Source organism: Bos taurus, chromosome 12, assembly GCF_002263795.3.
Source record: "Bos taurus isolate L1 Dominette 01449 registration number 42190680 breed Hereford chromosome 12, ARS-UCD2.0, whole genome shotgun sequence".
NCBI lineage: Eukaryota > Metazoa > Chordata > Mammalia > Artiodactyla > Bovidae > Bos > Bos taurus.
Window position 1 is genome coordinate 35,741,397 of NC_037339.1, and position 12,389 is coordinate 35,753,785.

Here is a 12,389-nt window from a genome sequence, read left to right on the forward strand (position 1 = left end):
AAAACATTAATGATGTGGGAAAATCAAGGAAAGTTATGCTGTGTATATTGTAGCCAACTTTAAAATCTGTTTTATGGGAAAATTCACTTGACTGAAGAACAACTGTTTTGTACAGGGAAATAGTGTTCTGGGAGTTTGGAAACAGAATTTGTCTAAAGATACACACATACAAAATGTTTTTATAAAGTTGTAATGAGGGCTTTGGAAGACCTGTCATCTAAAAATGATAAGCAGGACTGCTGAAGGCAAGCGCTTCTTGTGTCAAGAAAAGTGAGTCTCAATCTTGCAGGACGGGATCCTGTGTCACGATGCACAAAAGTGTGTCTCTCTGCCTGTGTATGTTCCTGTACAGCTGTTTGCTGGCTCAAGAACTGCACTCAAGCATTTCTTCCTTTGAGTGGATTAGCTGAAATGTAGGACAAAGACTATGGCAGTGGAATGAAACTCAGTTCAGTTCAGTCGCTCAGTCATGTCCAACTGTTTGCAACATCATGGGCTGCAGCACACCAGGCTTCCCTGTCCATCACCAACTCCCAGAGCTTACTGAAACTCATGTCCATTGAGTCGGTGATGCCATCCAACCATCTCATCCTCTCTTGTCCCCTTCTCCTCCCACTTTCAATCTTGCCCAGCATCAGGGTCTTTTCAAATGAGTCAGTTCTTCACATCAGGTGGCCAAAGTACTAGAGCTTCAGCTTCAGCATCAGTCTTTCCAATGAATATTCAGGACTGATTTCCTTTAGGATGGACTGGTTGGATCTCCTTGCAGTCCAAGGAACTCTAAAGAGTCTTCTCCAACACCACAGTTCAAAAGCATCAGTTCTTTGGTGCTCAGCTTTCTTTATAGTCCAACTCTCACATCCATACATTACTACTGGAAAAACCATAGCTTTGACTAAACAGACCTTTGTTGACAAAGTAATGTCTCTGCGTTTTAATGTGCTGTCTAGGTTTGTTATAGCTTTTCTTCCAAGGAGCAAGCATCTTTTAATTTCATGCCTGCAGTCACCATCTGCAGTGATTTTGGAGCTCCCCAAAAATAAAATCTGTCACTGTTTCCATTGTTTCCCCTTCTATTTGCCATGAAGTGATGGGACTGGATGCCATGACTTTAATTTCTGCATGTTGAGTTTTAAGCCAACTTTTTCACTCTCTCTCACTTTCATCAAGAGGCTCTTTAGTTCTTCTTAGCTTTCTGCCATAAATGTGGTGTCATCTGCATGTCTGAGGTTACTAATATTTCTCCCAGCAGTCTTGATTCCAGCTTGTGCTTCATCCAGCCCAGCATTTCTCATGATGTACTCTGCATATAAGTTAAATAAGAAGGGTGATAATATACAGCCTGAATGTACTCTTTTCCTGATTAGGAACCAGTCTGTTGTTCCATGTTCAGTTCTAACTGTTGTTTATTGACCTGCATACAGATTTCTCAGGAGGCAGATCAGCTGGTCTGGTATTCCCATCATTTTAAGAATTTTCTACAGTTTGTTGTGATCGACACAGTCAAAGGCTTTGGCGTAGTCAGTAAAGCAGTAGTAGATATTTTTCTGGAACTCTCTTGCTTGTTTGATGATCCAGCAGATGTTGGCAGTTTGATCTCTGGTTCTTCTGCCTTTTCTAAATCCAGCTTGAACATCTTAGCTGTTACTGTATTGTCAGTGCTGATTAAGAAAATTAGTTGCAAGGAACCCAGTTCTGACATAATTTCTAATTTTGGCCATTACTTGGAAATCTGTTGTTTAGGAAACTGAGCAGGAGTTGAATGGTTAGTGTTATACCTTGTAAAAGATCTAATGATCACATTTAACTCAATTAGTATATTGAGTTGAACAGATCAGGGATGTTTAATCTTAGTGAAGTCCAGCATATCAGTTCTTTCTTACGTGGATCATGCTTTGTTATTCAGCCAAACCCAAGATCATCTAGACTTTCTCCTATATTGTCTTTTAGGAGTTTTATAAGATTCTTTTTTTTTTTTTCTCAGCTGCGCCACATGGCATGTGAGACTGTAGTTCCCTGACCGGGGTTGAACTTGTGTCCTCTACGTGGAAAGCACGGAGTCTTAACCTCTGGACCACCAGGAAGTCCCTTGCAGTTTTCCATTTTCACATTTAGGACTATGATCCAGTTTGGTTGACTTTTGTGAAAAGAATATGGTCTATGTCTTGATTCTGTTTTTTTGGTATATGAACGTCCAGTAAATTAAGCCTTTGTGGAAGACTTTTTTTGCTTCATTGTATTAGTCTTCTCCTTCTTCAAAGATCATTTGACTACGTGTCTGTAGGTCTATTTCTGGTTTCTCTGTTCTGTGCCATTGATCTATTTGTTCTTTCTCCAAAACCATATTGTCTTGATTATTGTAGATTTATAGTACGTTGAGTTGTGTCAGTTCTTTGTTCTAAAGATCACAAAGATTCAATCCTTTATTTTGTTCTAAGAGTTTTATAATTTTGGCCCTTGTGTGTAGGTCTGTCGTGCATGAGGTCTATTATCCATCCATTTTAAGTTTTGTGGAGATATTAATATAAGGTATAATGGGATTTTACATGTAATATCCTGTTGTTCCTGCTTAGTTTATTGTAAAGGTACTTTTTTTCCCAGTTGAATTGCTTTGGTCTCCATGTGTAAAATCACCTGACTGTAAATGTAATAGTGTATTTCAAGATTATTTTGTCTTTTTTGTGTCTTTTTTTGTAACCATTTGGAGTTTAGGGTCAGTTTATCAATTTCTTCAAAAAAGCCTGCTTGGATTTTGATAGGAATTATGTTAAATCTGTAGATCAGTTTGAGGAGAGTTGCCATGCTAACAAGTGGCAAAATAATAAGTTTTCCAATCCATGAACATGGGATGTCTTTCCACTTTTTAGATCTTTGTTTTTTTCTTTCAACTCTCTTTTAATAGTTTTCAGAGTAGAAGTTTATACTTTTTTTGTTAAATTTCTTCCGAATATTTAATTTTTTTAATTCAATTACAAACAGCTGATTTTAAAATTATTTTTGTGTTTATTGCTGGTATATAGAAATAGAAGATTTTGTATGTTGATTCTTGTACCATGTAACGTTGTTGAACCTGCTTATTAGCTCAAGTAGTATTTTTAGTGGATTGTTTTGGATTTTTTGTGTACATGTCTTCTGTTTTTGTTTTTTTTTTTTTTAAGGATTTACATGTAGGTTTCATATGCACAGAAGTGGTTTATGGAGGTGTCCTCACTCCAGGCCTGTAGCTCCTGCCGTTTGGCAGATGTCACAGACAGCCACTCTGGGCTCTGTCTTTAAAGATCTGAGGTGAAATCCACCTGCTTTTGTTTTTGTAGATTATTATTGTCTAAAGGGAGCATCCTTGTCCTGGGTCCTCTGTCTTACCTCCACCCCCATTGAAAAGCATGGGCTGCCCCCGTGGGCCCCGCCTCCTTCTGCCCTGGGCCTCTGCACGTGGAGTTCTCTGCCTCCTGACTGTCCCTCCGTCGCGCACCCTGGCCATGCCACGTTTGCTTTGCTGTGGCTTTTGACGTGCACGTTGTGTGTGCTTTTCTCCCACTGGCCCACTTCTCAGGTATCACGTTCCTTTCGTTAGCGTGTTGAGCAGTGCCTGTCTGCTGCTTGTCTGGGAGCACAGGGAAGCGCGGCTGTGTCCTGCTGCTGGGTGGTCAGCTCCATGCAGTGTCCAGCGTGCGGTGACAGATGCCCGACACGTGCGTGTGTCCTGCTCACTGAGCGGGCAGCTCAGCAGTCGTCGCTCAGGACTCGGGTGTCTTTCTGTGCTGCTGACACTGTTTAGCCGTCAGCTCACCTAGCGTCCATAAAAGCTCGGGGGTTGGCAACGCTCATCAGAGATGACAATGTCGTTTTGTAATAAGAATGCTTGGCAGGTATGTGTGGTATGTTGGCATAAGTAGTCATTCTTTTTTTAGTTTGGTTACACTGCCTTTTATTGGTATTCTATTTTTGTGGATCCGATTTGGTTTTGGTAAAATTTTTCAGCTCAAGCTCTTGGGGAAGCTAACTGGATCATAAGATAGTAACGGGGTACAGAAGCTTCCCCTACTCTAGGATTTCCAGTAAAGCCAGCGTTGCTATTTGGAGGCAAGGCTTTGGAAGACTTTCAGGTGAGGTCAGTTCTCCTTTATTTCAAAGAACTTTGGTTCCTTGGACTAAGTGCTGTGTGAAACTGGGCTCCATGGTTCTGTGCTGTGTCAGAAATAGCAGTTTTTGTTGTTAGAAAAAGTAGCACCAACAGAGATTAAATATGTCAGGAGAAAAACTGGGCTTCCCCTTGCTTCTGAAATTTTTCATTTTACTAATGAGGTGGGACATAGAGTGTGGGGAGATGGGAGAGTTAAGGTATTCCTTCTGTAAGATGTGCATAAGGTTGCCGCGAGGGCTCCCTGTGCTGTGAGGTGCTTGCAAGGCCAGGCCGCTGAGACTCTAGGCTTTCCACATTTGTTGGAGGGTAACTTGTCGCTGTGGTGTAAGCTGTGGAGTTGTTGCTTTGCTGTTGGTCCCCACCGCGTGGTGCTTCTGTGCAAAAGGGGTCCACGGGGTCCGCAGATGAACAGGACCTCATTTGCATGTGTGTTTCCAAGGTGACCTTCCCTTTGTGTTAAGAGCTTGTACTTACGGGTCACGCTGTGTGGTTGAGACAGAAGACTTGGCTGGTTTATCCGCTGACAGTTGTGGCTGGTATGGGCAGCCTGTGCTCCTGGCTGTTCCGTGTGTGAGGCTCTGGCCGGCGGTCCCAGAGCAGGCCAGGTGCTGGTGCCTCTGGTTGCTTGGACGGGCCAGCTTCACCCGAGGAGAGCTTTAGAGCTCTGTAAACTCTCCTCGGGAGGAAAGCCAGGAGCCGGAGAGTTAATTCTACACCGTGTGTGCAGTTAGCTTCCAGCTGTGACCAATTTCCAGGGGACTGAGAGCGCGGAGCTTGGAAGACACTGGTTTTCCACTTCAGCATTGCAGCCTTGCTTGGAGAGGGGCTTGTAGTGTGTGTCCAGGGACACGGGACTCCTTGTACTGTAGCTCCTGTTTGCGAAGGTGAAAACACGGGAAGGTGAAGTGACATTGACATGATGACAGATTTTTTCTTTTATAAATGTGGGATTATTAAAAGCTGAAAGCAGCTCCCTGTGGCTGTCATGTGGGTTGAATTTTATTTGATCACAAATGAATGGTTCTGATACAAAATATGAATTACTTGAGTTTAGTATTTATTTTAAAAAAATATGTAAAGCCATAGCCCCAGAAAATTTTTGGTTTAAAATCTGATTTGAATTTTGGTAAAGGATTGCTATTTAGTGTTACTATCTCCTAAAATCTGATAGGTATATAATAAAAGATCATTTAGTAAATGATCACTTCATTGTCAGACTTCTCTTTATTGATAATGTATTTAGATAAAAAGATAAAGCAATATAATGTTGATATTATGACACAGCTGTTAAAGTAGTGCTGTAAACTGAGACTTGCAACTTTTAAATAGGAACCTGTTGTTTTGCTAAAACTGTTAGAGACTTTTGCTTCATGTAATAGTTTTTTGGGAAAACTTACTTTTGTCTATCAGGAAAAGAAAAGCGTAATTACCATTTGTGTATCATAGACTAGGTTTAAAGAGAATCATAAGTTATTAAACAAGAACTTGAAAAAGATTTTGGAATCATGGAAAGAAGGGATGTGATGGTCACAGAAGAGGAAAAATAAAGGCACAAAACTGGAAAAGAAGGAGAAATACTGCTTCATTTAAATTTTAAATCATTTAAAATTATTTTCTTAAGAGGAAAAGCGCTAGATTTCTGAACTTTAGTGATGGTCTTCTCCTTTTGTTTTTAAAGTATTCTACATTAAGAATTATCTGGGAGAAGTGTATTTCGGGGTCACTTATACATAGATACAGACATAAGTAACTGGTAATACCAAATCAAAAGTTGAATTACCTTAATTCTCTACATTATTTTGAATCTGCAGTTACAGTCCAGATCTGCGGGTGACTGGTTGTGTTCACGCTGTGATAAGCTTCTAACTGGCTTTTTAGTTGAACCGTGGTGTGAGCACACATTGTCAATAGCAGTATTTCAGGCAGCATAGGGGTCCCTATTCTCTCCTTTCATAGGCAGCAACTCCAGCCATTTCACAGGACAGTGTGCTAAGAACATGTGTTTCTTGTTAGAACAGCGTGTTTAAAAATTTGTTTTATTTTTTTGTTTTTATGTTTTGAGTTCATATGAAAATGTGTCTGAGGATAATTATGTTATTTTAGTAGAGATGTTATTTATAACTGAGTCATACAATTGTGTCCTGTTGTACAAACTGGAGCACATGTTCACTCTTACTGTGAACACCTGGTGTTATGTGGTGGTGCTCAGCTGAGCAGTAGAGAGAAGGTGGGTTAGTATGCAGGGTCTAGAGTGAATCCTCGGGGAACAGTCAGCATGCCTCTTGGCCAGGCATGTTACCAGTGAGCTTTCTCAGCAGAAGGCAAGCATCATGCCAGAGATAAAGAGCCTTTCCAGGTTTGGAGTTAGAAAACAAAACTCATCTGGAACTTTAAAATACTTGTTGGGGAAACATATTTTCTGATGGTGTCAGATATTAAAGTCTGAGGTCTTCTTGTGCTTTGGAGAGCATGTAAGGAATGATGATTCTAAAACTAGCCTGGTTGTCAACTTTTTAAGGACATTTTCCCATAGAGACTGGGCATAGGAATCAAGTGTGTTTAAAACCAGCCAAGATCAAGAGCAACTAACACTGAAAGTAAAAGATTTGAGGATTATTTTGCACCTGATGTTTAGGTGAGCCATTGCATGTAATTAATTCCATTTCATATCTGGAAAAAAGCCCTCTCTCAAACTTTTACCTGTTTCCTCTTAATATGAGTAACTGCTATCTACAAGTATTTATGGAGCATATGCTGTTTGTAATTGAATGAAAGATAGGAAAGAGACTTGAATAAGTGCCTTGGTCTAGATCTTGTTTCCTTTTGTAATACCTATTTTTGACGTTATCACCTCTCACTTACCAAAGGACCTGGATGAAGCCCTTGCTGTTTTATAACTGGCAGGCTGAAATGAGCTTTTCCATGTGTCCAGGGCTAGCAGAGTCCGTAAATGCCCTCTTTGCTTCCGCCCCCAGCGCCCTGGCTCTGTGCTGGGCCTTCCAGGGGCCTCCATTACTCCTCACCTGAGAGCCGAGTGCGTTCGCTCTGCCTGGGCGGCTGCATGAATGAAACCCAGGGCAAGTGGCCTGACCATTCTGTCAAGGCTCAGTGAGTCTGTCGCACAACTCCTCTGATGTGAAGTAGAATCTTGACACCTTAGTGAGCATATAGCATATTAAGTTCTGTTAGTTTCCTAATTGAAAGTATGTAGTGATTATACACATTTATTTTGAGTATTAGATTTGGATATCCAACAGATAACAGTTTATTACCATTTTAATGTCAGATTGTGACTCCTTAAAAAATAAACTGAAATTGTTTAATGTTTTTGTGCATCTTTGCTCAACATAGTACTCAGTGTAAGTATTTAATAAATATTTTTCATTATTGAACAATTTAAATACCCCCAAATTGCTTTTAGTTAGTAAAATGGGACATTGCAAGTTAAGGAAATTAACTTGGAAAGAGTAAGTGAAGTATTTTTAGTAAAATACAAAAACTTTATAGGCTTATGCAGGTGCTTTATTTCATGTGTTCGAGCCTCCTTGTTTTATGCCCCAACCTTTTATTGTGGAAAATTCCAAAGATGCACAAAAATAGAACACGCAGCTTCAACAGCTGTAAGCTTTATTTCATGTGTGCTCTTCCAGCCCCAGATTATTGTGAGGCACGTCCTAGACGTCAGATGAGTCCACCACAGACACATCAGTGTGTTTCTCTAAAGGGCGATCAAGCCCCGATTGTAGACAGCTCGTGGGGAGACCTAGTGCTCAGTCATTGTGTTCCCTTCTGGTGGAGCCGTACCCCAAATGGGAGCCTTGTGAGAGGACGAGGTCGTGGAGGAGGTGGTGTCTTCCCCACCATGTACAGAGCCCCGCTGCTCCTGACTCCACGAGAGGGCAGACAGAGGAAAGGGAAAGTGAGCTGAATGGAACCTGGTTTGAGTTTCACTTTCATTTAGCAGTCACGTGAAGGCAGACCATTTCTGGGGTGACTTTTCAGAAGCAAACAATGGCTTCTTTTCTGAAGGAGCTCTCAGTGCCCCTCCTTGCTCTTAAGACATAGAGTAAGATTAGATATTTATTAAGCAAAAATCTTCTAAAACATTTCGAGAGAATTACCTGTAATGTTCTCTGTTAATGATTTGGGCTTTAATGGAAATATAACATTTGAATTTATGTCTAATTTTTGCCACCTGTAGTTTTGGATAACCTGTTGAAGTTTCTCACTGGGCGATGAGCACGTGACCTAATTGATACATGTTTGTGGGCACTTGGCTCCTGCAGATGGGGTGCAGTGCTGTCTCTGTGTCCACACAGCCTTCTCCTTTCTCAAATCCTCAGTGGCTTTGTCCATGTCTCCAAGTGAGTTCTGTTCAGAGACACCTGCAGGTGTGTCATGGTGACTGTGTGGCGAGGACAGGATTCTGTGTGAAGCAGCTAACAGTGAACGCCTGAACACTATAAACATTGGTTTTTAGTCTGAGATAGAGTTTGTGCAAACAGATAACTTCTTTGTGTGCAGTCGAATGCTCTGATGTGTGGGACTTGTTCTCCTTCAGCACCACATGTATTTGCTCTTCCTGTTCTCTTTTTTTGTTTCCCAGAAAATGTATTTCTTTGGGGAAAATGCTGTTTTTCCAAGGAGACTGTATGAGACTTGCATTTTGTATAAGTGATTTTAGCTGCTGTAAGATCCTGGAGGGAAGTGATGGGATAAGAATGCAGGAGTTGATTTTTCTTTCTTTCTTTTTTTTTTTTGCCTGTGTTTTGGCATCTGTTTTGCATTGGTTTCCTTCTGTTGCCACCACTCAGATCGCCTATCCCTGCAGCATGACATGTAATTATAATGGAACTGTTATCTGCATTCCTGTAGCATTCTTTTTTTTCTAGCACTTAATGCCTTTTATTCCTTAGCTTCAGGCAGGAATTGTGTAGCATGTGTGAAGAGGCTTAAACTGTTTCCATTACATTCTTTCTGGATGGCTCTGTTATATTTAGGCTTACATTTTAGACAAAGTCGGAATGTTATTGTGGTTGACCTTGACCCCAGATAACTGGGCAGACATTATATAGCCATGTTTGAGTCCTCACAGAACGTGCTCCTGAAGCCAACGGAGTCCTGGCGGGAGGCCCTCCTGGACAGCAGGGTCATGGAGCTGTTCTTTACCGTAAGTCCTGCCCCCCTACCCCCGCCCACAGGGAGGCCACAGAAAGGTGCCATGGGAAGGCCAGTTTCTATATTTCTCTTAAGCGAAGCAGGACAGATTGCTTTTCTCCTCCGAAGCCTTCTCTTCTAATCAGTATACTGCTTAAAGATTATATAGACATGTTTTTGCTGGTTTATAAGAATGTTATATAATTAGGATGGGTTTAATGTCATAGGGCTCAAGGTGTTTGGTCTTGGGACCTCTTTACACTCTTAAAAATTATGGAGAACCCCAAAGAGCTTTTGTTTATGTGGGTTATAGCTAATAGTATTTATATTTTCCGTATTAAAAATTCAAACTGAGAACTTTAAAATATAAATTATTAATTCACCTAAAAATAGCAATATCAGACCACTACATAGTAACATAAAAAGCATTTCAGTGAGCAAATAGCTACATTTTTAAAAACAAATTAAACCTTTAGTGAGAAGAGTGGCATAATTGACATTTTTGCAGATGACACTGATGTCTGGCCTCCTGGCCCAGCCCTCACCTCTGCTCCTTGTCTGGTTGGTTGCAGCTTTGCCATCACATTACTGACATGTAGAACGTTTGTGTGTTGGAGGTGGGGGTTGGGCAGTGGGGGTGGAGAAGGCAGGCACTGCCCTCGCTGCCCCGTGCTGAGAGGAGTGTTGACCTATGACCTGGCAGAATCAAGGAAGTCCTGGGGACCCTGGGCCACATGAGAAGAGCTCTCTGGAGCAGTACGCTTTGTTGCCAGCCGTGGGCTGAGTCAGTGTTCTTGAGTAGCAGTTCAGCTGTACCTCTGCTTTAAATAGTCCTGCTTATTGTTTGCTAAATAATGAAGAAGTTAGGAACCTGTTCTCATCTTTGCCCAAGAGGGCCCCTTGTGTAATAGGCAGAAGCTGGGGAAAATATGTTTGTGTGTCTCTGATAGAGTGTGGGAGAGTGTGTGTGTGAGTGTGTGTATGTTGGATGCTGGTCTGCAGATACATTGCAAACATCCACGTTAGTTATAGCAACTGGGACAAAAGTGCAAACAAAGACCATTTTAAAAAATGATAAGCTATTTTGCTAAATCCCAACCATTAATTATAGTTTACCTTTTCATTTGTTTTAAAAATGCTAGTCACCAGCCTTACAACTGCTTGCCTATTTATACAGCATTTAAAATATTGTTGGCATTAGATATATATTAAAAAAAAATAGCAAGAACAAGGTTATTCATCCCTTGGTGTACATAAAAATATTTTTCTGTAGAAATGTTCAAACTGAGTATTACCTTGCATTTTATTCTGTAAATCCAAGAAGTAATGGGTAAAAACAGTATTAGTATCAAAAGTGATTGTAACTACACTTTAACACTCTGTTGCCTGCCTCCTCGGACAGAAATTGTTTTGATGTGGATCCAAGTTCAATTCTCTGTATTATTCATTTGACTGAAAACAGTTTATGAAAAGGTAGAAAACTTTCCGGCAGTGCTGCAAGTGGCTCCTGGTCTGAACAGCTGTCTAGACGCGCAGCAGCTGCCCCTGTCAGCTGGGAGCCACCATGGGCAGTCACTCAGCCTTGAGAGTTAACCCTTTTGCTTTGTTATTTTAACAGTTTTGTGTTCTGTGGCCTGTTACTTTCATGTATGCACTTCATGAACAATTTAAATTTTGCCATTTGTTAGAAAAATGTCAGTGACTAATCTTGTTTCATTTTTTTTTTTAAGTTTACTTTTTAAGTTTCAATTCTGTGAATTTATTGCCTCTTTGCAGCCTTTTTCCACAGATTGTTACTCTTCTCTAGGTTTGAATTGCTGCACTTGTATGTACTGTGTCACGGCCTCAAGACCTGGATGTGGCCCTTCTGGGTTCACGAGGCTGGATGGCCTTCTGGCCCTTGCAGGTTGACGACTGATCCCATTTTCTCCTTTCCCTTAGGTGTTGGAAAAGCCCCTTTCCTTAGTTTTTCCTTTCTGATCTTCCATGTGGTCTCTTCTTCACACTGCTTGCTGTGTGGATACTGGTGGTCCCTTCTCAGCTCTCGGCTTCGCAGCCGTGTGCCATCTTCTTGTACTTGTCTTCTGCTCATCACCCATCTCGCCCCACTCCTTGTCTGTGTTCAGTCCCAGAGCCTTCTGGTCCCGTGCTCCACCAGGCACTCGACTAGAGGTCCACAGACATCTTTGATTCCCCGTGTCTCCGCAGAGCCCAGCATCTTACTCATGAGCCTTTCTTTACTCTGTATTTCCTGTCTTGCTTCTCCACTCCCCTACCTCTTTAGGAGAAGGCAGTGGCACTCCACTCCAGTACTCTTGCCTGGAAAATCCCATGGAACGGAGGAGCCTGGTAGGCTGCAGTCCATGGGGTCGCTAAGAGTAGGACACGACTGAGCGACTTCCCTTTCACTTTTCACTTTCATGCATTGGAGAAGGAAATGGCAACCCACTCCAGCGTTCTTGCCTGGAGAATCCCAGGGACGGGGGAGCCTGGTGGGCTGCCGTCTCTGGAGTCACACAGAGTTGGACACGACTGAAGCGACTTAGCAGCAGCAGCAGCAGCAGCCTTTCTTTATCCCTCTGCTTTCCCCTATTCAGGTGTTGGGTTCGGGTTTTAAGTTGTGTAATGTAGTTCAGATATGGTGAACTCCTGTTTACACAGAGCTCCTGTGTGATGGAAGAAGGGCAGGAATCTACATCTTCTGTAAGAATCAGTCGTTGATTTATCATGTGCTTGATGTGGTTCATGTTTCAGGAAATATAAGCCCGAACAATGAAGTCAGGCTCTGAGGATGGTTTATTTTATTTTATTTATTTTGTTTAATGACATGGTCCACATTGGCTATTTCTTTTGCTTCCTCAGGGCTAGACCAGGATCCAGCGACCACTTGGCTGATGAAGCAGCCCTCTGGGGCCCCAGACTGTGTTGTCTGTCACATTTAAATGTTGATAAGGTTAAAAAACACAGTGAGAGAAATGTAGCTACAGCCTTCAGATAAGGCGCTTAAGAATAGTTGTGTTCAGAAGTTCTTGAAGTAGAGTGTATACGTGCACTTGTGCATTGTACTTTTAATCAACTTTATATAAAA

The 12,389-nt window shown here is 41.6% G+C and overlaps 1 protein-coding gene across 5 annotated transcripts in view; it reads left to right on the top strand.

The window, feature by feature from the left end:
- The window catches only part of XPO4 (exportin 4), a 92,519-nt gene that overhangs the window by 40,504 nt on the left and 39,626 nt on the right, over nt 1–12,389 (top strand). For 4 of the 5 annotated variants that reach the window (XM_059891982.1, XM_059891983.1, XM_059891984.1 and 1 more), the window contains one exon: nt 9,201–9,314. In XM_059891982.1, coding sequence (XP_059747965.1) covers nt 9,201–9,314 — 114 coding nt within the window. The remainder of the gene's footprint in view (nt 1–9,200; nt 9,315–12,389) is intronic. The other variant, NM_001098889.2, reaches the window with a different exon arrangement.